This window comes from Lichenostomus cassidix, chromosome 5 (assembly GCF_008360975.1).
Source record: "Lichenostomus cassidix isolate B80296 chromosome 5, HeHo_3.0, whole genome shotgun sequence".
In the NCBI taxonomy this organism is placed as follows: Eukaryota; Metazoa; Chordata; class Aves; order Passeriformes; family Meliphagidae; genus Lichenostomus; species Lichenostomus cassidix.
Window position 1 is genome coordinate 61,311,540 of NC_139486.1, and position 27,506 is coordinate 61,339,045.

General features: G+C 40.6%; 1 protein-coding gene across 3 annotated transcripts in view; it reads right to left on the minus strand.

Annotated features, from left to right (window-relative positions):
- SHANK2 (SH3 and multiple ankyrin repeat domains 2) overlaps positions 1-27,506 on the minus strand; it is a 278,447-nt gene that overhangs the window by 106,203 nt on the left and 144,738 nt on the right. For all 3 annotated transcript variants that reach the window (XM_085063353.1, XM_085063352.1, XM_085063354.1), the window contains 3 exons: positions 26,127-26,202; positions 9,513-9,595; positions 7,748-7,872 (listed from right to left, as the gene is read on the minus strand). In XM_085063353.1, coding sequence (XP_084919479.1) covers positions 7,748-7,872; positions 9,513-9,595; positions 26,127-26,202 — 284 coding nt within the window. The remainder of the gene's footprint in view (positions 1-7,747; positions 7,873-9,512; positions 9,596-26,126; positions 26,203-27,506) is intronic.

Consider the following 27,506-nt stretch of genomic DNA (forward strand, 5'->3'; position numbering starts at 1 on the left):
GCACAGTAATTTCAGAGGAGCACAGCAGCTCTGAGTGGGATGGCCACCATTTATTGGGATCAAGCTCAGCATTACTCCAACACTGCATATTCCCACGTATTTACCATCAGCAAGCTTAGCAGGAGGAGAATAGCAGTGGGGAAGGAAGCCTTCTCCTGCTTTTTTTAAGCAATTAATGGATTAAATCTGAACCCACTCTTCTGCAGAGGACAAATGCTAGAGATTGGATGTAAAAGCAATAATAATAATCAAAGGAATGCAGAGCTTCTGCTAGATCAGACCCAGAAGCTCAGAATTTCCTTAAATCAAGTGTTTCTGCAGCTCTTAGCACCCACACAGAAGCAGTGGGGAGCCTGCTGTGTGTACCAACACGAAGGGATTTATTTAACCCCTCTGAAACCTCAAGAACAGTTTAGGAACCTCATTCCACAGAAAAGGTTCAAAGAGGATGACACTGAGGAAATCCTACCAAAAAACCTAAATGAATAGCTACAGAGCTCTCATTTGCTTTTTCAGATTTGGAGACAATAGCAAAGATATATTTACCAAGTCCATGGGTGAAGCTGTTTTTTCAGAAAACTTGAATTTGCAGGATAGGGAGAGAGGGGAAGGCTCCTGCTCATGAAACATGTGATTAATAGATGTTTATAATCTTCCTTTCAACCTCTGCACAGACTTGTGGTTCATGAAACACAACCAGCAGCTGAACGGAGTGTTTCAGTGCCACATGAATTGATTGCCAGAGCAGGCAATCAGGATAGGAAAAAGAAAACTCCACAAATAAATTAAGAAGCCATATACACAGACATGTAACTCCCTACAACAGCATTTCTCCTGCTTTTAAGATGCTTTCAATGCCCCAATCCCCCCCAAAAATAGGAGAAAGGAAAAAAAGAAAGAAGGAAAAATTCTAGATTTTTAGGTGAGTTCTGTCCTTGACAATAGGAGTTTTTCAGCTCCTTTCAAACAACTTATCTGCTTCCCTCCACCTGCAGTTTTCCAGGTTTGTAGCAAAACATCCCTCAATTAAAAGAAATGGTATTTTCTTCCCCAAAATACCAGGCACAAGTAGTGTTTTTCATATAGCTCCATTCCAGCAACCAGGTTTCCATAGTATCCAGAGACTAAAAAAAGCCAACGGGCTTCGGGGAAATTAATTTTAATATAATGTCTTCTGGTAATCACCCAACCACACCACAAAAATGGCATTTATTTTTTTGGTGTTAGTTTTAATATTTAACCGCAGCACCAAAGAGCTGGAAATGGAAGAGATGCATTGTTCCAGTGTTATTTGAAGAGAGGATGGACAGATTTCTGCACAAGTGAAGACCATGCAGAGCTGGGCTTGGTGTGAATCATGACATGGCCAAGGATGCCACTGGATGGCTTCTTGGTGGCCAAGAACTGGCTGTTTATACTAAGCAGCTTAACTTGATAGAAATTTGCTATTTTTAGAGGATTTTGTAGTAGGAATTAGGGGAAATAGTGGTTTTCCTGCTCACTAGGAGTCAGAAAGCTCCCTGTGGTATCTCCACACTCCACACATAGTCCCGTGAGCTTTGGCAGAATCCCTCAGGATAGGAATGTCAGGAAATTCTCCTAAAATACTGTGGCATCCAGGCCAAAATGCCCTAAAACTGAAAATGGAGGACTGAATGGACACACAGCTAATTCTGGCTGTTGCTGCCATGATCATCACAATTCCTTGCAAATTCTCCTTTCAAAGAAGCTTAACAATCAGCTCTGAGTTTCAAAGAGCTACTTGTTAAATTTCAGGGAATCAGAAGCCCAATACACACCTCATGGAGGGTCAGGGCTAAAGGAAAATGCTTCCCAGTTTTGCTCACTGTGCTTCACCAGAATGAAAGCAAAGTGCTTTCATTCTGGTCTGCTCTTCAGTCTTATTTTAAAGCATATTATTCGCTTATGTGTGAATAACTGAGCTCCTCGAAGAACCAAATTATTTTTTGTCTGCCCGTTTCCATCTATGCCAAAAAGCTAACAGTCTTAATAATGTATTTTAAAAATTAAACAAGATTTGTTCCTCTTTTTTTTACGATCACACTGGCACATTTAGAACAGCATCACATCCTACGGGTTAGAGGATGCAAGTGAAAAGCAGATAAAAAGAACGATCAGAAACAGTTTTGTACAGTGGGTTTGTGCACATGCAAAGCACTTTGAGGGCACAATGATTTCATTCAGCTGCCACCATCCACTAAAAACACAAAATAAGAAAAAGAAAATAAACAAACCCAAAGCTTCAATCACTGAGTTTAAGTGGAAAGAAAGTAAAACAGCTCTCCATCGAGTGAAAAATGAATTCACTCGGTCAGATGCTGCACAGATACACCAGGCTGCTCAACACTGGGACCACAGCTGCTCTTTTTCCAAGAGCCCATTGTCCCAGCTCTTCAGTACATCTGCAGCTACACTTCAGCAGGAGAATCCCAAAAGCAACACAGGAAGAAAGTTTTCTTTGGACTCTGAGAGCTTGCATTTTAAGCAGCATCAGGGGCTTGCTTGTGCTTAATAGGATGACTTACAGATGTCACCAAGAGGATGACAAGGAACTGGTTAATAGAAATCAGCTTTATCCTCTAATGGTTGATTAACTCAAACTGTGTGTCAATGAACTATACAGATTTAACAATAATGGTGCCCAGACTAGTGCTGTGTGTATATATATATATAAAATCCTACACTGGTTTGGGTTGGAAGGAACCAAAGACCATCCAGTTCCAAGCCCTGCCCTGGCCAGGGACTCTCTCTCTAGAAGCTCAAGCACTGCAGTGCTGCTGCAGCTTTGGCAAGTCCCTCCTCATTAAAAAGACATTTATAGAGTTGATCCAAGCCCCAAAGTTGGTGCTGTCTAGGAACACAGCAGCTCCCAGCCTGGTTCTTCTCCTGCCAAAAGGGAGGCTCCCTGGCTGGGCAGGAGCAGCAGCCAAGCTGCCAAGCCAACAAAAATTCCTTCTGCAAGAAAGACATTGAACTACTGACTCTGCTGGTCCCCCTGAAAGGCCTAAGTGTGAGAGCTAAATCCAGCCCCCAGAAATGTACAGATAATGCTGGGTTTGCTTTCTTCCTCCTACACACAGCACTCTCATTAAGCCCTGCATGGAGCTGGTGTCCACACTTCTGGGAGGAGATGAGCAAACTTTCAGCTGCAACATGAAAATCCCTGTTAACAGAAAGCCATTAACAAAGCCTCCACTGATTTCCAAGAGAGAAAAAAAATATCCTGGTCCCCATGAGCCTGCCTGAAAAAAAAAATAGATTTAGATTTCTATCTGGTGGTAGAAGAGAGCGAAGTTCACACTAGAAATAAGAGAAAATGCAGCCACGGGGTAATTAATAAAGATTATCTGAGGATGGGAAGGTTTCTCTATTGCTGAAAGGATTGAAATCAGTAATAGCTGGCTTTGTAAAACCCCTAATTCACTCAGCCACTGCATACCAATGTAAGGCATAACATTGCTAAAAATATTCATAATTACTAGAGTCTAAGTTACAACAATAAAGCTCAAAGTCTGCTTCCCACAGCAGTTTTGAAGTTTGTATAAAGTGCTTACTGGAATAAAACCAGTAACCTATTGCTAAATATGAATCTGAAGTTATTTGTGTATGAGGGTGGGTTATGTTTTTTTAATATTTCAGATATTTTAAATGTCTCACTAAATGCTTATTGCTACTTCTTACATGCAGTCAGAGAACAGGTATCTTAAATACAAAGATAAAATAATGCTGTCTGTAATAAAATGTTTCTTTTCCACCCAAAACCAGTTAATTAAAAGTTTGTACTAGTAAATTGTATAAGCTTTTGAGGATATAGAAATACAGGCAGTTACAATAAAGACCATTTTGCATGTTTTAGTACAAGTACCAGCTGAAGAGTTCTGCAGCAAAATTATGAAATTTCTTCTATTACTATCTCTGGTTTTGATACTCAAACTAAACCTTGAATTTTTCCCTTTTGTTTTTATTTTTAAATGAATAATTCACCAGGTTTATCTAGTTTACATTTTAACTGGAATGTAAATAAGCAGCCATGCTATTCTGAAGACAATAACATTTCAATTTATCTGGAAAAATAAGAGATTTTATGGCACAATAACACAAACTGCAATGCCTCATTTAGAGAACAAATGCATTGTTCTGGTAAAATATTGCAGAATTAACTTGGCTGTCTGAGTATTGATATTGGAACATTATTGTTTGTGTGACAGGAAAAATCCCCACATGGCACATCAGGGAACACCTGCAGAACAGCTGCACCCTCCTGGGGACAACAAGAGCCAACAGGTAATAATCCACTGGGGGTTCACACAGAAAGACAATCTCTATCCTACCACACTAAACCCTCCAAAAACCCCTATTCTGAGTTAAAATAGGCCTTCCAGATTAATGGATTACTTGATGATGGTTAGAGTTGTTGATGTCATCAAAGCAAGTCCTCAACACAACCCCACCTTCAAGGATTCTTGAAGTCATGTCTCAAGGCAGAGCTCTGAACTGTTACAAACCTGAGCAGTTATAGTATAGAAATAAAACTGAATAGTTATCAATGACCTACAAAGAAATCAGTGATGGCTGCAATTTTTTAATCCCTTTCTAATGGAAACTGCAATTTTTAGCGCTTGGCCTAATATGTTGCTTTACTTTTCTCTATCATTTTAATCAGGCTGATATCAAGATCGAAGGAAACATCAAATAAAATAGTGAAAAATAACGAATAGGGCAAGCTGTACAATCTCAGTTCTAACAACCAAATCACAACCATCCTTCTTTTCTGATTGTTCATCAAAGCTAAGAAAAAAAACCACATGAATTGGCATCTGTTCAATTGCTTATGAAAATGCACATCTATTGACAGCTGTCTCTACCTCCCTCCTTCAGCTCTAAAACTACTCCAAATGCACTTTCCCAGTACATTTGCCCTGTGCTCTATATGTAGGAAAGCCACTACACACTTTACAATTTTTATCACAAAAACCACGGCTGGGTTGGAAGCACGGAGGAGCAAAACCACACACTGTCAGAAATTTCCATGGAGACTCTGTGAGCACTGCTTCCGAGGGCAAGTGTAATGTTCATCTCTGAAGTCTTATGTTAAAATTAGTTGTACAGGTTGGACAAATCAGGAACTGCACACTTGACAAAAACTCAGCCATACGATACAATTCCAGCTGTTCCAGGTATTCCCTACTCCATTTATCTGCTGGAGCAAGACAGCACTTTTTCTTCCTGTTTTGTACATATCTTTTATTTCTTCTGCTCAACATGCAGCAACTCCAAACCTGAATTATTCCAATGCTTCATAGCTGAGATTGAAGTTTTACCCCCTTTAGAAGATTCCAGACTTTAAGTACACAAGAAGAAATGATGCCTTGTCTTCTCCTACCTCATGCTCTCCAAAGCAAGGATCTATCTTCCTGTCAAACCTGTCCTTCCAGACTGAGGTTTCCCTCATCTCCATGACCCCAAGACACCAAACCTCCTGAAACATGACTGAAACATCTGCTCTGCCTCTCATTTTGCCCCCTGCCAAACTGGACTCTCCTTTCCTTAACGCTCATTGCCTGCCACAAATGTTATAAATGGCACTAATTAGGCTTCTGGTTGCCCATTAACTCTTTCATTATTCATGTGACATTTATGATAAATGCCTTATATTACTTACAAAGGGTTGAGGTGGCACTTACACACAGAGGCATAAACTTCAGAGTCATGGAAGGAATCATTTAGCAGTAGGGCAGACTGACTACACCAGGGATGACAACCACTTGCTGCCATGTAAATCTAAATCTTCTTGTTCAACACAAAAAATAAAGCAGTCTGGCATTCCTAGAAGTGCAGGTGGACTTCTGTTTCAACAGTCTTTTGCATCACTGTAAATGTGTTTAAAGATGGCTTTCTCTGCCCAGCCAGGGCTGTGCACTGCATGTTGGTCATAAAATAGAAAAAAACCTCTGCCTTTCTCCAGCAGAAAACTCTCCTGTCACAGCCAAGTTGTCATTTCTCAGGATTATCATATCCTCTTAATTAAGTTGCAAAATTCAGAACGGAATAACCCCGATGAACATAAATTACACAGAAATGGATTTGATTTGCATGTAATAATGGCTTCTTTCAGAATTAATTACAAATATGCTGGAGTATGGATTAACATCCTCCTGATTCAGCACTGTATGTGCATCTTAAACTGCTCTCCTAAGCTAAGGCTCGGAGTAAATTGTCTCGACAATTAATTATAATTCTTCTCTCATTTGCCAAAAACACAGTAAAGCTTTGTGCAGAATCAGTTACCCAGACTTCTTCCATCCCTTCAGAGATCTTAAAAAAAAATTCAGGAGCATATTTGTCATTCCATAATGAATTAAATTGCATGTTGTTGTTCACCATCAATTCTATCTGTGCAATCTGCCAGTACAGACTCTTCATACTTCCCATGGATTAAAAGCCTAACAAGGAACCAACCTCTAAAAACACAGCCTTGTTCCAAAACCCCATCTAAGAGGAATAAGGAGAGTTTTGGAAGGATCCCTGCCCAGGGAAGGCACCAGTTCCATTTGTAAACTGGTCTTTAACGCTCTTCTAAACACTTATTCTTAAGTAAACAAACAGCAAGGGAAATGTGCTTGAAGACAGAGATAAAAATGCACATCTATTTACTTTAGAAGCCTGCAAAGCCTGTTCTCTCACTGCTACAGCGTGAGGAAGTGGTGCAACTATTTAAATTCAATCACCATGGGAGTTCAAGGCACACTCCAAAAAAAGCTGCATGTTGTACCCTCTCTGGAATGCAAAAACCTGCTCTGCAGAAATAAACGTTGTAACACCAGGAAATATTTTACCAAACCATACACGAGCCTGAAGAAGAACACAGCAAATAATGTCAAATCAATAGATCTTACAGACAAGGCTAGATCAATCCATCCCAAAAGACCTATTTTCAATGCCCAGTTTCACAGAACCACAGCATCCCTTTGTTGGTCATGAAAAGGTGGGGGGGAAGAGGAAGAAAAATCCCAAATCATGATCTTGCTGTAAACTGCCCAGCAACACTCAAAAGGAGAGCCAACTATTTAAACAAAACCTAAAATGCCAACAAAAAATCCTCCAGAATATCAAACATGAAGATATTTTTGGCATGGATTAAGAGAATATTTAAATATACCCTTTTTCTAAAGTAATTTATACTGCAATACATCCATTGCTTTTTTTTTTTTTTGGGGTATTTACAGTGCAGTGTTGGAAAAATTCAATTTCAAGCCAAAGTAATTTGCTTTATTCTCCATGTATTCTCCATGGTTACTAAACACCACTAGACCATGGATATTTCTGAGTGCAGAAATAGTTGCATAAAAAGTCATTAACTTTGGTTACTCCCTGAAATGATTTAGAAGAAACCAGAACTGATAGCCTACAGTAAATACTGAAATTCATCTGAATTTCTGGAATTCAAAGAAGACTACGACCTCCCAAATATCTCAGACAGTGTATTCCCACAGGACAAAAAGAACAACCAGAAATTTCCCAGCCAGCCTGACCATTGTTCTCTGTCACTGCTTTCCTGAATGCTGCATGAAGTTTTAAATTGATCAAGTGAAGCACATTACTGGTGTTAGCCCACTGAACTTGCTGCTCAGAGGCATCCCACACTTTTTTCCAGAATCAATTCTCCAACGGGAACATCACTCTTCCCCCAACAGAGCACTGAGAATCAAATTTCAGGATCTCCTACCTCGATCAAAAAGTCTCCAGTTCTCAGGCCAGCTTGCCATGCTACTCCCCCTTCATCCACAGATTCCAAGTACTGCAAAGCAGGAAAGGCTGGAGTTGGGGTGAATTCTTCAATTGGTGTGTCAGCTTTAAAAATAAATACCACATTAAAAAAAGAAAGTTATGGAGTGCTTGCAAATACCACTTGACTACAGGCCTATCATTGGCCATTCCAATTTAGGGTTAAAAAATGGTGGGTGCTGGAGGTGAGAGGGATGTGCCTGACAGGAGATCAGGATGCTGGGGACAGAGTGCAATCCCTCTGCAACAGCAATCCACAGGTCTTCCTTCCAGAGGGAAAAATACCTGCTCCTCTCCTGACACAAACCAAATCGAGCTGCACCAGGCAATAGGTGGATGCTGATTTTCTAGGATATTCAGCCTTGGCTCAAGTGACCCTTTTGTGTGCCTGGCAAAATGCTGTAACTCTGGCAACATCCAACTAAAAATGAATTATGTGCTCTAGCCAGGAGAGAGCATCTGGCCAAACTAGGGGGGTGGGGTGGGTAGCAAAGGATGAAAAAGATCAACCAGAGGGGCTTTTTTTTTCCCTCCTAAATTTAGATGTGCATAACAAAGAGACCAGAAGAAATCACTTTTTAGGACAGGAGGCACAGCTGGCCCTGTGACAGCCCTGCCTGTCCCTCTGTGTCACGTACACACACGGGCAGAAGGTCCTTGGCTCTTTCACCTGAGGTGCCCTCGCTGCTCCAGAGAAAATCTGGGGGAACTGCTGGGCTCCCACAGAGGGAGCAAGCCCTGCTCAAAGCATTGTAACCCACACCACTGCTCAGAGATCAGGCAGTGCCTTTGGCTTTCCTGCTACAACTCCACTCATTTCGTTTGGCTAAAGCTGGCAAAGCTTTTCCAGCCCTGCACACCCATGTTGGCACTGGTTTAGGGGTGGGGAACGGGGTGAGCCAAAGCCATGTCCCAAGAATGAAGACATGGAATAATTTTCATGCTCAAGCAAGGCAAGGGAGAACCCATGTGAAATGAGGGGGAGCAAGAGATGGGGCATACCATCATGTAAAGATATATTTTTTTAAAATACAAAGGGAGCAAACTGCACTGGAAGTTAAAAAGCAGAGCATTAAATAGAATGCCTTTTTTAACTCTTAGGGATGCCACCGTGATAGATTTTAGCCTACAGGAAAGTACCATGCAGCTTAACATATGAACAGCTTTAAAAATGAGCACACTACAGGCCATGCAACATACGTGCAGCTTCTGAAGATACAAAAAAAGATCATAATTTCATACTAAAACTGCACCAATGTCACCTTGCAGAAGATCCACACCTATTTTAAACCAAACACCCCTCTCCTGTCCGTTCCTATTCACAGCCCTATTTAATCAGGCTGGCATTTGAAATAAAGAAGCAGTTTTTATGAGGAAAGCAGGTTTCCCATAGTTAAGCAAACTGCACAACCGAACAGATTAATGGCAAAATACTACATCCACCGGCATGAGAAAAACACAGGCAAAACTTTCTCCCCCCAAAAACGATTATGCAGTGCTTCTCCTATGTAAAAATGCAAACTGCTTCAGAGAGAAGCCACTGAAATCCATCGGAGTAGTATAGCATACAGAGAATCCTGTTGTCTAGCAACCAAGTGCACCAAGAATAATTCCTGCTTATATTCCGAGATGTATAAATTTCTTCATGCCACTGCACATCACACACACACACTCACACACACACACACACACACAGAAGCACATACCTTTTGCCCCTCTGAGCACAAATCCAAATCCTTCATTGTCTTTTTTCTGCAGGACCACTGCCTTTTCTTCTATTATGCAGTCACTGTAGAGAGAATTCCGAGGATAGCGACCATTATTACATCCCTTCATCACCACTGTAGTAGCTGCTCCTCCAGTGTGCAGGTTCATCATCATCACAGCCCGTTAATCAAATAATATTGCAGTAACCAAGCATGGGAAAATATAGAACAAATAACAGCGAGGGGAAGACAAAGACTAAGCTGGATGGTAAAAGAGAACATGACAAAGCAACTTAAAAGGAATAAAAAAGGCAGAGAGGAAAAAGAAAGAAGAAGAAATCATGCATGGTGGTTTGTGTTCTATATGAATGACTGGATGAACATGTGATCATGTAATCTGTGGGCTAGCTAGGACTCTAAAAGGAAAAAAAGTAAGTGAACTGAACGACAGTATCATTAATAAACTCCTCAATCGTGGATGTACCAGATGCATCTTCTAGTGAAGCCAAAATGAAACCAACCAGAAGAAAAATGAGGCAGCATTTTAAATTTAAAGATAATAAATTATGATTTTCTATTAGCTAACTAAAAGGCACAAATATATTCTGAAAGCTATGCCTTGCATCAAAAGCCCTTTTTCAATCCTATTGAATGTTGCATGCTGCAAGAATCCCACATGATCATCTGACAGCCTACAATGCTAACAACGTGCAGCTGCCTTGGCGTCATCAAGCACAAATTTCCACAGCATCAAGAATCTGCATAATTGAAATAGTAACAAGGCATGCACAAGCAGGAAAACACATTTTCTAAGGAATATTTCCTGTCTCCTGATAAACAATTAATATTATAAAACAAGGAGATGGTGTAAAGGACTATTTATGTAAGCAGTATTCCCTTAAAGAGAAAGTAGCCCTAGGAATCTCACTGTCATTGGCTAAGACAAAAGTAGAAGGCAGATGAAGAAAATGCACAAAATACACATTAAAATGGGACCTTTCATATACAGGGAATGATCTGTAAAAGCCTTAAGTTGTTGAATATCTTTCATTAAGCATGAAGTTACTAAAAAATAAGCTCAAAGCAAAAAAAAAAAAAAAATTAAAAAAAAAATTGGAATGCTCTTTTAGGTACCAAAGCATTGCACAGCACGAGCTGCAGGGGTTAAGCTGGTGAACTGTCAGCACTGCAAACTATGCTGCTTTAAAATACCTACAGAACTAGTTCAGATAGAAAGGAGTATGAGCAAGTTTGCTTCCCCTAATTTTTTACTAGCCAACTTCTCTTCCCACTGGTCCCACACAGATCCCTGTCCCCAAAGCAGTGAATGCAAGGAGACACCAGATCTGCCTCAGGGCCATTAATAATCCCCAGAGGGAGGAGGGAACCAAATAAAGCAAAATTGGTGTGACCTTTTTATTGAAAGCTCTGAACAAAGAGGGGGATGATGAGATCAGGGCACCATGGACAGGCTCCAAACTCCAGATTTTTTGTGCATCACAGACCATCCTCTTGGTGCCTTTCCAACTCTGCGGGATGAAACTTCCCATGGCTGCTGAAGCGATGATGTCGGGTTGTGTTCCAAACTGCAGAGTGTGTAACGCCACACATGAATTAAAACTGCCACAGCAGGGGCTTGGTGGGCAAGAGGTGGTCTCCAGCAGCACCAACAGCTTTTGCATCTCTCAGCTTTGTGTTATTTACTATGTCATTCAGACATTTCCTGTCCTTACAATTAAAAAACTTCTGCTTCTTGAGAAAGCCCAGCACCCTCCTGCTCAGGGATATCGAGGTGGAATGGGATACGCAACTCTCAGAGCCCACTGAAGGTCTCTACTAATGTCCTCATGTTCGAGAAGCTGACTGCTCCTGCCAGTGCATTGGCTGATTTTCCTCATTTCACCACCACATTTTCAAGGTGGGGCTTTGTACTTATCCCCTGAAGAGTCAATAGCCCTTTTTTTTTTTTTTAATACTTGGTCAGATTAAGAAAACCCATCCCCTCCAAGTTTCCTTGTAACCAAGCAATAGCTTAATAGAGCTTAGAAGGCAACTTCTGAGAGGTCAGCAGGCAACTTCTGAGATGCTAATGACAGCAAGAGTTTGAATGGTTCAAAGAACCCCCTTGTCCCCCCTCCCCAAATCCCACTCTCGTGACAATTCATTTCCATACAGAATTCAAAAGTTTATCAGCTCAGAAAACTCAGGATCAATTCACCTGATCTACACCTCTCCCCCCCCCAAAAAAAAATAGGCATCAGAGTCCTTCCAGGGCCAGCTAATGAAATGGATGGGCATTGTCAGGTCACGCTCACTTCATCCTAATGTACAGATTAAAAGTATAAAAAACACCCCTGGTTTTCTTCTCATGTACAACACATTGATTCCATTAACTACCCAGTTTTATACTTCAGTTCAGATATTGAAAGTGGAGATACCAAATTGACTACATTTTACAAAGTGTTGAGTTTTACATTTGGGGGGAGGGGAGAGGGAAGGGAAGGGGAAGCACAGCATGATTTTTGGTAGGAAAACACACAAACTGATCCCTATTATTTGACAAATACAGTTGCAGTCATAAAGCAAACAGCATCACAGCCTGCAAAGTAAAAATGAAAGCTTGAAAAAATCAGGTGTGTAGCCATTTCTTCTCATTCACGTTCCCTAGGAGTAGGGGACCTGCAGCAATCCCATGGCTTGAGTAGTTTAAACATGTTAAGGCAATCACAGAAAGCAGATTTATTCTCCACACACACCCCAGTGCTGCAGAGCCAAGAACCAGCAGCAGCAAAAGGGTGGAAGACAAACAGGCACACAAAAAAATGAACTGAACTTACAACCTCCACAGCCTTTCTTCCAGAAAACTTTGCATTCCCAAGAAAAGGGGGCAGGAGAGAGGGTAAAGTTTAACCTCTGACTGTTTGCAATGCTGCTTTTTGCTTGCTCTGCCATGCCAGGGTGCTCTGTGCCAGTCAGGGTGGACCCTCCATGGAAGGTCTGTTCACAGTCCACCTGCTCCTGGCAGGAAAAGTGGTGCCAAATGCAAAAGTAGGTCAAAATTTCTCCCCACGAGCCTTCTTGGCAGCGTCTCTTTGATCTGGAGGTGTTGTAAATACTGAGCAGCAGAACACTGGGTACAGCAACCAGCGACAAGTGAAGGTGACATTACATTAGGAGGCTGCTCAGAGATCTGAGCTCAAGCAAGAGGAGGAATTTCTTTGCAGGCTCTTTGAGTGCAAAGCTCTGTGTGAGGCCAGGCAGCCCCTGTTGTCTGTGATATGCCAAATTTCAAAAGGTGAAATCCCTGAAGTCCATTTCTGTCCCATCCCAAACCCAAATTAAACAGCTTCCATTTCAGAGACGAGTCCTCAGAATATGGCCAGCTCCATATGATGGTAATAAAATGAGTAATTCTAAAATCAATAGCTCATTACTTAAATAGGGCACACACTGCTTTGACTTTGGGCTGTGTAAGGCCAAGATTCATTGCAGGCAAAGTTAAATGCAAAAGACATCCTCAATATCAATATCAAGTGCAGGATATTTCTGCATGGAGCACAACCATAAAAACCTCAGGCCAAAATAACAGTCCATCTAAATCTCTGCTATATTCAGGCAGTAAATATTAGAAAACGTACTTGTTCATCAGCTCATGTGGCTTCCTTAATAATTTAAGGCTCAAGAATTGTGCAGAGCTGTTACAATTTCCATAATTTTATGGAGTTACCAATGGAGAAAGGGATTTGCCCATGGTCAGACAGACGTGTGAGTTTTGAACCCAGCAATGTTCCACATAACAACCATCATTTGTGTGGGCTTTTCAAACCAGCAGGAGTTTCTGCTTTGCTAACAGCCCATCAGGATAATATTTGAGGAAGGAAGTAGAAATGTCAAGTCTTTCATAAAGACCTGTATGAAGAAAATAAAGGTTGGAGCTCAGGCTCCTGGTGGAGGCAAGCCCACGAAACCTGGCTGCCTGTTCTCATTGAGGATAACTACACCCTACCTTAAAGCACGACTTACTCCACAAGTTAGTCATAAATTACAGAGATAGAGACTATCAGGGCTACAGGATGTGTTTAGGCAAGTTTGCATCAAGTGTATCATTGCTGATTTCGATCTGAAAAGCAGCATGCAGAGGACACTCCACTGAAAATTATCATCATCTGGAAACAAGAGTGGCTATTTGGTATAGTGTCAGTCTCTCCCCAAGGCAGAGGAAAAGATGCATTTTAAAAGGAATTATTTTCCTGATTCTCTGCAGTCATGTATCCCCTAGAAACATAACCCAGCCTTTTCAGCCCAAAAGCCCTTTAGTAGGACTCCCTCTCCTCTCTCCAGGTTCACACCTTTCAGTTGGCCAAGCAAACCTGAATCTCTTCATTAGCCCTTTTTTCCTCTCCTCAGCACTCTTGCAATTGCAATCTTTTGGAAAGATCTACTGAGTTCACAGCTAGATATAGCCTGTAAGAATCAAGTGCTCTGCCAGGTGCCATAAAAGGATATTTAAATCATTCCATAAGTTTATATGCAATGTCTGGAAGCAGTCACACTAATTCCTTTCAGGCTAAGATGGCCAATTTATGGTGGTTATGTTCAAGCCAGAGAAGGGCATTTGGGAAATCTGTTCAAGAGGAGGAGCCCTTTGTGCATTATCCAACAGTCAATCCCTGTTAAAGGCACACCAAAAATATTCTCTGCCTTTTTTTGAGAAGTAACCTGTCCTGATACCACATCAAATGGAAATTAGGTCCACAGCAAACCTTACCGTAGGATATAGCAAACTTTCAGTGGGAAAACATATCCTGCTATTGCTGAAGGGGGTCAACCTTACAATTTATAGCCAACTACTCTAATGACTCCAAGAAAATTGGCTAATCCTAGTAATTAAGGCCTTCAAGATTAATGATGACTCTGTCTGTGATTGCTCAAGTTTCCCAGGCATCGATCAACCACTTTTAGGCCTCACAGAAGAGCTCTCTCAGCTCTCCTGGATCAGGCACAGCAGCAATCACTTGTTCAAGAGGTAGCAGCTACACCAGAGACCAGGTTCTGTGCACAGCAAATGGGAAAATACACAGACTGTCCCTAAAAATCCCACTGGCAACCCAAACAGAGACCGTGGGAGGTAGCCAACCATATATTCAAACTCCCAGTGACCTCCCCCTTCATGGAATCCTAGAATGCCAAAATGGTCTGGGTTGGCTTACTCTGTACAACTGAACAATCCTAATTTCATACAGGACAAATCAAAATTATTTTCCTTTAGAGCAGACATTTATCTGGAAGTTCATAGCAAGATACATTTGTGAGGAAGAAAATATTTCCAAATAGATGGGTAAGTACCTCAGCACTCCACTCAGGGAAGACAGAACTCATCATGGGAACAGAAATACTGGAGAACAGTAAACTTGAAGTGGATAAATTCCTCACTAGGCAGCTGAAGACAGAAGTCCAAGGCTCATGATCATGGTACAATAATTAGAATATGATGGGAAAGGGATGAACAGAATCCCATGGGACTAAAAATTCTCCAAGCCATTCTGCTATTTCATTAAAAAAAGAAATTACAAAATCAGGGTTGCACATGGAAGTGCAGCATGGAGTCAAATGCTTAGTACTACCTATGGATCTGAGTTTCCCAGGTGCTCTCCAAGAAATCCAAGAACAGGATCTGTGCTGGCACAGACCACTGCTGGCTGTGTGTTCCAGTGCCTGAATGGCACAGCTGGCACTCAAGCAGAAAAACCCACAGAAGACACAAAAGATTACCATTAGCCCTGCTTGCACTGTTCCTCCCTGGCTTTGTAAATCGTGGCAAACAACTCCAAATTGCAATAGAAAGGATATGGTCTAATTGCTCCTTGGTAAACCTGGCATAGCTGTGTCTTCCTCAGCTGGCTACGTTCAGGCCAAGGAAAGGAACAGGAAAATAAGACAGGATGCTCCAGCATACTCCTCTATCCTCCCTATATTCATATATTTGCCTTTCCAATCTCCTCCATCAGTGCTCTTTCTCCAGAGTCAGTAAACATCTCGTGGAGCTCTTTGATCACGAGAACAGCAAGGCTGCAGATTCTGCTTTGAAATCTGTTGATGAAAGAGGAACATGTCAAACTGTGGCTGTTCTAAAAGACATTGAGCTATTCTCCAGTTCTGGATCTGTACTCCACAGTGAGGGAATCACAGACTCCAGTAAATCCTGACAGGGCACATCATGTCTTCCACCTAAAAAAGGTGTTTCATTCACACTTCTTAGCAAGTCATCAAGCCATCTTTATTGGATTCTAAATACTTGATACCCTGGGTGAAAAAAGAACAGTTCTGCACTAAGTCCCAAAACCCACACTTGTATCAGCCATGAACTGATTCAGTAAGAATTAGGAAGTCAAAAAGATGGTGCTGCTTCTTCTAGCCTGTGATCAACAGAGATGCAATAATTAACCATTGCTGCAAAGAAGCAACCTACGTTAAAAAAACAACAGTGCTACACTTCAGTGGGTTTATGCTAGAAATCCTTACCAAAAAGCACAGGTTTAAATGAGAAACATTAAATTTCACAACAAAAGTGCAAAGCAGTTGCACGATTTCTTTATGTAGAACCAAGGAGAAACTTCCTCTCTCTCTCCTTCAGTCTGTATTCTTTTATTCAGCTTTTAATTACACTTCATTTCGTATTTTTTGGTGTGTAGGAGAAGGGAGTAGCCAATCTAAAGCAATACTTTTCAAATCTTTTGGTTTGGCTAATGGTACTTTTGTGTTTTTTCTCTGCTTCCACCTTAGGTTGCTGAAACTGCAACAGCTAAAGTAAAATATTGATACAGCAAACCAGGAAGTCAAACAACTTTATGGAAAGAGAAATCATCCAGTAAAAGCCTGATTCCGTATTATGTCAGGCTTTCAGGATATGAAGGGAATAAAAAAGATAGTGGTAAGTTCATAATCCTAAACAAATATATATATATAGGGTATATATGCACGATATGTATGGATATATTGATATCCATAGAGGAATATATTTATACACACGTAACAAAATGAGTATTTTAGCCTTTTTTAAGAGAAATGTTATTATTATTTCACATCTGCACTGGGAGAGAGAAAACAAAAAAATCATTGGGGGGTGAGGAGAGTGGCAAAATGAGCTTAGAATATAAAAGCCGAATTCCTCTATATCCATTAATTTCATTCGTCTTTTAAAAATGAACAATCATTTCAAACACCACACATGACAAAATAAAACCCAAACATGAAACATGCAGGCAGGAGTCCTTCTGGTATGGAACAAGAGAGTTTTGTAGCACAGAGTCCTTCAAACCACTTCACACAGATGTTCCACCTAGCACAGGCATATTTTGGGCTCCAGCACACTCCACTTCCACCTGACACTTACCAGCAATTTTCAGTTTTAATTATTAAGCATTGGAGCTATGTGAGCCTGGCCTGTGAAAATATTAATATTCATTGCTAATACGATGAGCCTTGAGCAAACAGGCTGTCCAAACACTCACAGATGTTTAGGTAACCAGAATATTTATCTAATAAACACTTCACTGTTTAGGTTTGTATTTTCCTACCCCAAACCAGCTGTAGTTTCAGCCCCTGATATTGCCACTAAACCGCAGAGAAACAGGAATTTTCTTCCTAATTATCTTAACATATCAAGTGTTTAGATAAAAGGAATATCAATTATAGATATTAAAACCACTGCTTTTTTATACAGTTTTTTTAAAGTAATAATTTTCCAGCAGTTTTTGCTAAAGTTGGTCATTATTATCACAGACAACCTCAGTACCAAGGAGAGTTCAGGGTTATCACAGACAAGTAGCAAAGGTAGAACAAGGGAAGGAACACTTTGAGTTTAAATGGAAACAAACAGAAAGTGTTTTATTAATGCTTTTTAAATGTGTTTACAAGTCCTTTAAGGCAGCAGTTTGACCTTGCAAGTCTTTAAAACAATTATTAAACTCAGTGTATGTTTTGGTATCATAACTCCACTTGCTCCAAAGGATTCTAAACAAAAATAAACTTTGAAAAAGGGGAAAGAAACAGGTGATTTCAGGACTAGTGATAAACATAGTTTCACATTAGTTTTAAGGGATCCCTCAGGTTTTCCATCACACCCTGTTTGCTATGGTGAGCAGGAGGAATTATCCTTCTGTCCTGCATTCCTTGGGAAATCAATACAGCTCTAACCACAAGGAGTCTGAGTAGCCCTGCCTGTTCATTTCAGCTTTACAGATGTATTTCACTTAAAAGCCTGTATTGCACAGAAGAGTACAGTGCTTAAATCAGTGTTAAACACACTGCAAATTTTTATGATAAAAAATGTGATGCCTTTAGTACACAGCTTACAAGTAAGTTTGAAGTTGTCTCTCAAAACAAATGAGGCCTCACCAAAGGCATAAAGCTTTTCTGAAAGCATCTTTATTCTTCTCCAGTAGCTTTAAAAATACAGTGTACAGGGAGAAACTTTGATTTACCAGGATTTTACACAGAAGACCTGTACAGGTGACGTGAATTACGGTTTTATTTTCACATATCCCCTTAAAAATCCTGACTAATCACTGCCTCCCTTTACAGTCTCATTAACATCAGAAAGGAGGTAGCAACTCTACCCTTTTTTTCTGAAATAAATTCTGCTCTCCATTTCTCTAATTGCACTAAGCCCTTGACTTATTTTAAGTCCACTCCAAATTTTGCCTATCTGCAAAACAGCTTGAGAAATGTCCACCTTAACAGCTCTCCTGCCTACCAGCATCATCATTTTCTGCAATTTTGTCAAAGTATGGCCAGTTTAGCCCAAAATGTTGGTAGCAGTGAAAAATCCCTGACTTTACAATTTAAAGAAATTGGCCATTACTTCTCTTAATCATGTGAATGTTGAACTGGAACTTCTCCTTATTGCCCCCTTGCCTTTTCCCATTCAGCTCGTTGGTTGCACTGATGTGGAATTGCTGTGAATAGGAAGCTTTTACTTTCTGCGTGCTGGAGACAGGGTAAAAATATTGGTTTGTTATTTCAACTCAATTCAGATGTATAGAGTTTAAGTTTAGTGCATTTCAGAACTTATGGTGTTTGAAGTGTTTCCAGCAGAGGCATGAAGCACCTCTGCAATAGGTGCAACTGCCCCAGGTTTGGACAGGCTGATCTAAAGGATCCCACAATCTACTCAATACCAGCCCTGCTTTTCAGCTGTAGCACCAAACTCCTAATTCTGGTATCTGTGCCCTCTAAAAAAGTAGAGAAATCAGAAGGCACATGGGTAATGGTCTTTTTTACCCCCTAAAAACGCAGCTGCCACTTTTTCTTAGAGCACACATTTAACACTCGCTGCTCCTCTGCTCAGAACTTTGCCTTGAAATCAGTTTCAGTGTAACACTTCTCCCTTCCAGCAAATCTTTTGTTGATACATTTTAGTCCCTGTCAGACATTATTTCTCCCGAAAACAGGATGATATTTTGTGTCAGAGAGCAGGAAGGCCCAGCAGCATCACCAGCTCCTCAATCCCTGAATGTGCCAACCATTCCCTTGGAGCATCCCCACCTGCATCCCACAGGGATGGGGAGAGCATCTGCCCTTGGCTTGGGGGAAGAAGAACACTTTCAAAGCACTGCTCTGTCCAGCAGCTTCTTGGCGTTCAGCAGCAGCTCAGGGAGGGGATTTAAGTCTGACACAAATAGGACTCAAGCCCAAACCTCCTTTAGTCCAGGTGAACACTCCAACAGCAGCTATTGTTTGCTCTTTAGCTGCTCCCTCATCGTTGGGTTTGTTGGGTTCGTTGGGAAACACAACTCCAGCACATCTGGGTTGTCCCAGGACAAACAAGGCACCTCCTCCACCATTTCCCTTTAGCACCATGGAAGTGACAGAGCATTAAAATCCACCCTCTTCTTGCTTTGGATCATTTCATCTTTTAACAGGAACAAAACACACATGCTGCCTGCCAGCCACCCGGAGAATTTTGCCTCATCGATCAAATTCTCCAAATGCAACAAATATTTGTGAAAATCTGGCTGGAAAGAGGTGGGGGGAAAAAGAGTAGTTTAAGTCACTGCTCCCACTGGAGTCACCAGTTATTTGTTCCGTTTTGGGCTGCCAAAACTTCCAACTGCATCACTCCCAACCAGAGGCACCATATGGAGGCTTTGCTCATCTGGTGATGAGGTGACAGCACAGCAGCCAAACGTGCCCTGGGGCAGGGAATTAAATCATCACAGGAGCTGGGACAGGAATGGAAAACACAAATTGTTACAAACCTAATCATTCTCCTTTCCTCTCCAAAAAAAAAAACTCCATCTGAATCTCCTGTTTCCCCCTGCTCTAATTATGTGGCTCTTGTTTCTAGCCAACCTGGAGGTCACACCCTCACAAACTTCTCTTGCTGCATCTCCACTCCTTTTTCTTTTCTTTTATTTTCCAATTTCCTCTATTCTAATTAAAAAAAAAAAAAAACTCAAATAAATACTTTATCCCATTGGTGACATTTAAATCCATCCTGTCCTCCAGCATCCAGCTGGAGGAGTTGCAGAGGAAATCCTGCTGAGCCTGGGAGTACCAATTGCTGTGCAGGAAATGGCACAGCCCCCAAATCCCAGTCCCATCTCCTCTACCACAGTCACACAGTTAAGTCTGGACTAGCACTAGAGGTAGATGCTAAAAGTTTTTCAGGAGAATTGTAATTCTAAATTTGGGAAAGGCTGTGTAATTTTTTTTTCTGCTGTTGATCTCTCTTTGCTAACATTTAGCACTAAAAATTTAGGCAAACATCAGGCTCAGGAAATGCCTGACAGATTTTAGTCATTAGTTACCAAACCATTAGTTGCTAAAAGCTGAAATCTTACTGAAGTGGGTTAAGCCAACTTCACTGTCAAGGCAGCAAACAATTTAACAATGCACTTTCAAGTTAATGGAAACTTTTATCACTCACTGCAGAGTTTTGCACCGAACTGTAATTGTATTAGACTTTAATAGTGCAATTATAGTACAGGTTTATCTGGAGAGGCACCACAATTCAGATGCACACACACACCTCCTTTATATCTCCTATTTCAGCAATTCCTCTCAGTATTTGCTGTAGCCACCATCACAAAAAGCTCCATCATGGCACCACACAGCAACAGGGAAAGCAAAGTGCAAAGTTGTTTATTAGCAACTAAAGGAAGTTTCATTAGAAATTAAATAACTGTAAATGAAAAACTTCACGTTTTATGTGTCCACCTGCTCCACAGTGGCTACAATGTGTTAATTATTGCTTAAACACGTATGCAATTCTTCAGATTGTATGAGATTCTGTTCTTCAAGGTAATGAGGCACAAGGCATTAAAACTGAGCTACCCTTGCCTTTCTGCCTCCCATTAAGAGCAGTTCAGTTCCATCAGAGTGTTACCCTGGCACTTAATCAATTAATTCAGAACAGACAACAGGCAAGTCCAACAAATAACTTTCAACATCAGGTGAGATTACATGCACACAAAACACTTTACATGGTTTTTTTCCCTATACTCTGGCTGGTGCTGACTGTTCTGTGCCCAGAAGAACCATGATATCACATCTGCAGAGATCTTAAATCATTAAAATCTCAAAGAGCTTTCAGATGGAATCACGTCACTGTATCACATGGTTATATTTAATTACAATGATGAGCACACTCAGATATTTTTGCAACCATCTTCTAGGCAAAACCTCAGCTATGTATATAGGTAAAAAACTTAAAATGCTGATGGTTTTACTTGTTTCCACCAGAGGAAATGAAAGATTATGTTTAAAATATATGGCTGCAGGTAAGAAGAGCTGTAAAATCACTTTCCACTTACTATCAATGTGTCAATCTCAGAATAAAGCAAGAGAAATTGTGGATTTATTAAGAGTGAACAGCACCATTTACATCTCCTTACTCCCATTTCCTTCAAGAGATCACCTGGACAGTACAGACTTCCCAGGAAACATTAATACAGTGGGACTGGTGATATCCAACAGAAAACAAACAAATAAAAGATCAGTTCATGGGATCCTAGAATGGTTTGGGTTGAAAGGGACCTTAAAGATCATCCAGTTCCAATCCCACATCATCTACTTCTAACCCCAATTCAGAAAACCCAATTTATTCTGTATGTAACAACACCTCTCTCACTGTTCTGCCTGGGGAGAGCCAACGTGAAGATGTGGGAAGCAGGATAGAAAATATAACAACAGCTCTTATACCTTCCTTCAATTTCTGCAAGGATCCATTTGCCAGGATTTAGTGGATTGCTGCCAGGCAAGCAGCACTCAGCAAGCACATATGCCAAATTCCCCACCCCAGGGACACAGGGCCACCATAACCAGGAGAAAATCCCTTTTCTCCCTGTCAGTTTTACATTCCTCACCACTTGCAGTGGCCAGAATTCCACAAAAAACTTTCCATCTGTTTCCAATCTATATTTGATTATTTCGAATCTATATTTAAAGAGATGAGCAACTGCATTTCTCTAGAAGGAGGATTATTTATGTGAAATATCCACATGAAACCAGATCTCAAACCAGAGGAAAGCATTTCTGCATCAGATTGAGAGCTTCCACTAAAAAAAAAGGTGTGCAACACACCTAATGCTTCAACTAACTCAACAGCACCTTTTACATCATGACTTTGGGACAAAGGTATCCAACAGGCACATTCTGTGGGTTAAAAAAACATAAGAAAATAACCAAGCTCTCCACAGCATGCTGAGATACAGGGGCAGACAGCTTCAGCTGTGCCAAGGAGCCTCTCTGAGCTGCTCAGGATTAAAGCTTAGGCTGCTCTATCCGACAGCGCGATGACAACAACACCAGAGAATTGCCTGGAAAGAACATCTGAGAAGAATCTCTCAGGTTTTTATTAGGTGCTTGTATGTAAATTGGCTTTTGAAGGGTTGGTTCAGTCAGCTTCTACACTCCTGAGACACAGATGCTGCCACCTGACTCCAAGTAGGGACAGGAGGGCTCATGAATTAAGCTTTTAATTAAGCTTTCTTACACATTCCTCCCAGACTGCACCATCCAATTTTCCTCTTTTTCTTCCTCCAGAAGAACAGAACAAAAACCATAAGGCAAATCAATTTAGTCCTGTCATTAACTTGGTGGCAACAAGCCTTTGAAAAAGGTTATTTGTCACCACATCCTCTCCTATGAATTCTTAATACTGCTGGAGCCATGGGATGTCAAGGAAAGGCAACAGGAAAACTTCTCCCATGCAGGGATTGGCACCAGTTAAAGTGGTGAAAGGAAAACCCCCGTGTGAAAGTCGATAATTCTGTGAAGAGAAGACAGAACAGGCAGGAAACTTCACATTTATCTGAATATTTGATTGGACTGCATTCAATTATGCTATTGACTTTTGCTATTGCCCTGTTCTGCTGGGGGTGGGAGATGATGCAATGAATGCAGTAGGAAAAGTTTCCACTGTCGTGTCCTGAGGTTCCCAAATTCATGGAGGCAATGGATCATGTTTTCCACCACACCAAGTTTATCATTTTTACATAGCACCAAACTGTCTCATACTATTTATGTCTCCAGAGTATAAAACTTAGTTATCACTGTATTATCAGTCCCATTACATTTAAAAGGGTGATAACGTTTTACGCTTGAAATTAAACAACTAATTAATTCCACATATTTTAATTTGATAACTTCTTTGATTTCCCTGAATGAACAACCCACTGTCCCATCTTGAGAGAATTAATCAATTCCCTCACTTCAGTTAAAAAGTGGAGAAAAAAATGATCATTTCTAAAGGTTTACCTTAGATTTACTTGTTTAAAAAATAAAGAAATCCTTTTTTAATTCAAACATCCATTCTATGCCTTAGCAATATTTTCTGTTATTAAACTGGAATTCAGCCTTGATGAAATAATTGATTTACGCCCTACAAATAATTTCATTTGAATGAAGTGCTGACCACAAATACAGGGAAGACAGAGAAGTCCAGAGATGGGGCAGAGCAGTCTGGAATTATCTCCTTGCAGTTTTAGTGGTGCATCTGCTCTTTAGGATGAGGAGTGTGGATTTAAACTGAAAGAGAGCAGACATTAAGAAGAAATTCTTCCCTGTGAGGGCATGTCATCAGCATTTAAAGCAGATCATACATCAGACCTGGTAGTTTCAAAGATTATATTATATTTATATTTGGTATTTAGTGACTATTTGCAGGGGCAAGCAAGTCTCAGTGCCTTTCTCCATATTACTAAGCATCCTACCCATTTTCCTGAAGTTAATGTATGGATAACTGATCTCTTATGCAAAGCTGAAATAGGATTTAATGAAGCTCCATTACTCAAGCTGCACATTTTCCTCAAGATGAAAAATGCCGTGTACAATGTATTTTCCTGCATGTGAATAAGCCCATTAATATAGATTTCTGAACAGAGTGTTTCTACTCAGCAATTTTTGCCCTTTGGGAGGGAGAAGGGAAGAGAGAAGGGAGCAGACACTTCCCCTCACTCCCCCACATCATCTCCAGAAAGGAACTGGATCAGCTTTGTTCATACTTTGGATTCAGAGCTGTTCTTAGCACAGAGGCACAATTGCCTTCTGACAAATGTTTATGAAACCTTTGCTGCCAGCGTTAAATCTGTTTCAATGTATTCTTCCCTTACTTGGATGGGAAATGATAACAGAGAAAATAATCAAAGCGGTACAAATCTGGAAATATCAAGGATTGCTCTCACTTTCACACCTTGTTTGCCTCTTTGAATAATTCCCCTCCCTGAAGAAGGCCTTGTGAGGAATTAAATCTGGATGTACCACCAAGAGACACTAATCTCCAGACAGGTTCTGAAATGCAAATTCTTCTTCCTTAGCAGCCATATGTGAGCAACAGTGAAATCACCACTCAGAGGCACAAAAAGCTGATTTGCAGCCTCACTCAAGTACCTGAAACAGCTTGGCATGTTACTGGGCTTTTTTAGTTTTCCTGGTGTTACCTTACAAAAATTCCAAATTTACCACACTGCTGAAAAAATGTGTCAAGCAAGTCTACCTTTCCACTGTATTTCTTGGCATTTCCCATTCATTCTGCCTTCTCCTCCCTTTCCCTCCCAACGTCCGCTGTTACTCTTCAAAATCAATCCACTGGGTCTTGGATTTGCTGTGGAAACTCAAGGAGAGCTTTCTTCCAGATGTTGCCAGAAGAACTCTCTTGCTTTCCCTCCCTCTGCTCAGACAAGTAATAGATACCAACTGCAGACACACTTCAGAACTAATTTATATAAGGTCGTACAAAAGTTCATTTTTCCCTCATGTTGTCTCTCCTGCTCAGTCCCAAATCAGGTGAGATTTTTTGAGAGCTTTACTGTTGCACTGCACAAACCCACTTCCTTTAGAAAAAGAAATCCAAAATAATACAAAAATACAATAACATTAAAAAAAAAAAGGGAAGGTTTTGATGGAGCTGACATTTTCTAATGAAAAAAAAATCTGTTGTTAGAAAGTAGCAGGAGGTTTCCAAGCAGAATTATTTGGTATCTCTGAGGCAACACACAGCAGCCACAGCTTCTCTCTTTTGCTGAAACAACCCTATCCACTCACCCTGAAATATTGACACAAGGCTGTGGATTTTGCAGACTAATGATCACTCAAAGAACCTTGCAAAAAGCCGACTCTTCTCACTGGAAATGCCCCCAGTATGCAGGGAGTCTGCTCTGCAGGGCTGATCCTTCTTTCAGAGCTTGGGCTCAGAGCTTCTCTTGACAACTTTATCACCATCAGACTCCCCCAGTCAATCACATCATGTCCAGCAGTGAACTCCACCCCCAAATTGTTCAACTGACACAGAAACTGTGCCTGAACCTCAGAACACAGTCTAAGATCACACAATAAAACCAACAGTTACCACATCTTTTTTTTTAATGTATGTTGTGCTACATGAAACTCTACCATTGCTTTATGTATTTCAGAATTCTTCTCCTACAGTAAATGTGATTGCCTTGAAAAGAAACAAACAAACAAACAAAAAAACCCAAAAAACCCAAACCCAAACAAACAAAAAAAACCCCAAAACCAAAACCAACAACAACAAAACCAAACAAAACCAACAAACAAACAAAAAAACAAACAAACAAAAAAACCCAAACAAACCCAAGCTGTAATTGGGCAGTCAGGAGCAAAGCACAGTAATTTCAGTATGCCACCAAAATTTCCTCAAGAAGACACCAAAAGCCAACTGAGGTTCTCTGTTCTAAAGATCATCCTTTCTACCAGAAGTCAGCTGTATGTTCAAGGTATATCCACATAGGAGAAGAACCTGCTTAAAAATCCTGAATCCTCCACAAATAAATAATCTAATTTCTCATTTCCAGCAGCTTCTGTTCTACTCAGGTTCCAAAGATACTGTTCAGAACAACAAATCTCTTTCACCACTCACAAAACAAAACAGTGACATTCATGACTTCACCACTCCCAAATTTTGTAGACTTATCCCATATGAATGAAGCAAACTGCAATAAAAACCAGTTTAGAAGTTAAATGATACCCTGAGAAGCTCTGTTTAGTGATCTGCTTCCCTCTTCCCCTCCAAAGCCCAATCCAAAAGTAACAGTTAAATAAAACCCAGGAAGGTTTTGTGAACAGATTGCAACCCAAAGGAAAAATTCTTACCTTGAAGCATCAAAGCTGTCATAGGATCCAACAGTGTAGTGTCTAAACAGCTTCTTTGTTCTATCTGTTCGTGTTTCTGCACAGAGAAAAGACAACTTTCAATACTCCTGTATTCCTTAATCAAGTGCTGAGGTATTTGTTTATATTCCCTTGCAGTGAATTAATGTAGTTTCAAGGCATTTTGGAAAAAAAAATGTGGGCTTTGGAGATATTCCTTTATCATATCAAGTGAATAAGGAGAACTTCATGGAGATCATGAATCACATCATTCACAAGTTTTAAAGCTCCACTCACATACTCTGTGGCAAAAACTTTCATGTCCAATATTTGGTCCTTTTATAGCTAAGAGGCAAAATATAAGAAGAAACACCAGCAACACATTTTGGAAAGATTGGGAAAATAGGTGAAATACGTAAATTAATATTTTTTGCCTAACTACAGGTTGGTCCTTCAATACAACCACCTGAAGTTTGGCTAAGAGACATCAAATATTAGATGGAAAAGTTTCTGGTTGGGATTATGACCATGAAACTCTCATCTGCCCAGCTGAGGGACTCTCCATTGAAGGAGAGCCTGACACCATCCCGACAGATTTAGCAGTTCTCCAAGGCAGAGAGAGCCCTCGAGGCACAGCACCTCCCTGGAACAGCTTTTAAGAATGTTACAAATGACTGAGAGAGCTGCTGCTGTCAAATGAGCAAGTGCAAGTCTGCAGAGAGGAAAAGAATATCAGAGCAGGATGGAAGGGCTTTGAACACAGCCAAGGGGCAGGAGAAAGTCCTGGGAGACAGACTTGGGGGAGAAGTGTGGGCAAAATCCATCTTTCTTTGTTTTAACCAGTGCAGCTGACACAGGACTGGACTGTGCCCCCAGCTGGAGGCATTAATGCAAATATATCCATAATACAGAGAAATTCCAGATGAAAATGGACATGCAGGTTGCAGCTGGATAAAAAGTGAGCAAGTTATTTCTTCAAAGCTGGGCACCAATTGGCAAGGTCCAAGAAAAGCAGTGCTAAAAAGCCCAGAAATATTTACATTTATATACATTCTGTGGAGACCAGCCAGCTTCCATCCTACAGAATGGTCAGAGAGGGACAAAATCCCTATTACAATATGATATCTACTTGATAGTTTATTCTGTCCCTTTGTCACTCATCTACAGCCTGTATTTTCTGTCTAAGAGGCCTTTCCTTTACCCAAAATTCCTGCTCCTACTGCACAAATTGCAGTCTGTTCCCCATCGAGCAACATTGTTTTCCCATACCATTCTAAAAATCAGGTTAATACCAACAGACATAGACAGAAGAAACACAGAAAATCATAAACCTGGATTCCACTTAAGAGTATCCCCCTGGCCTGTTTTCAGAAGTCCCTCAGA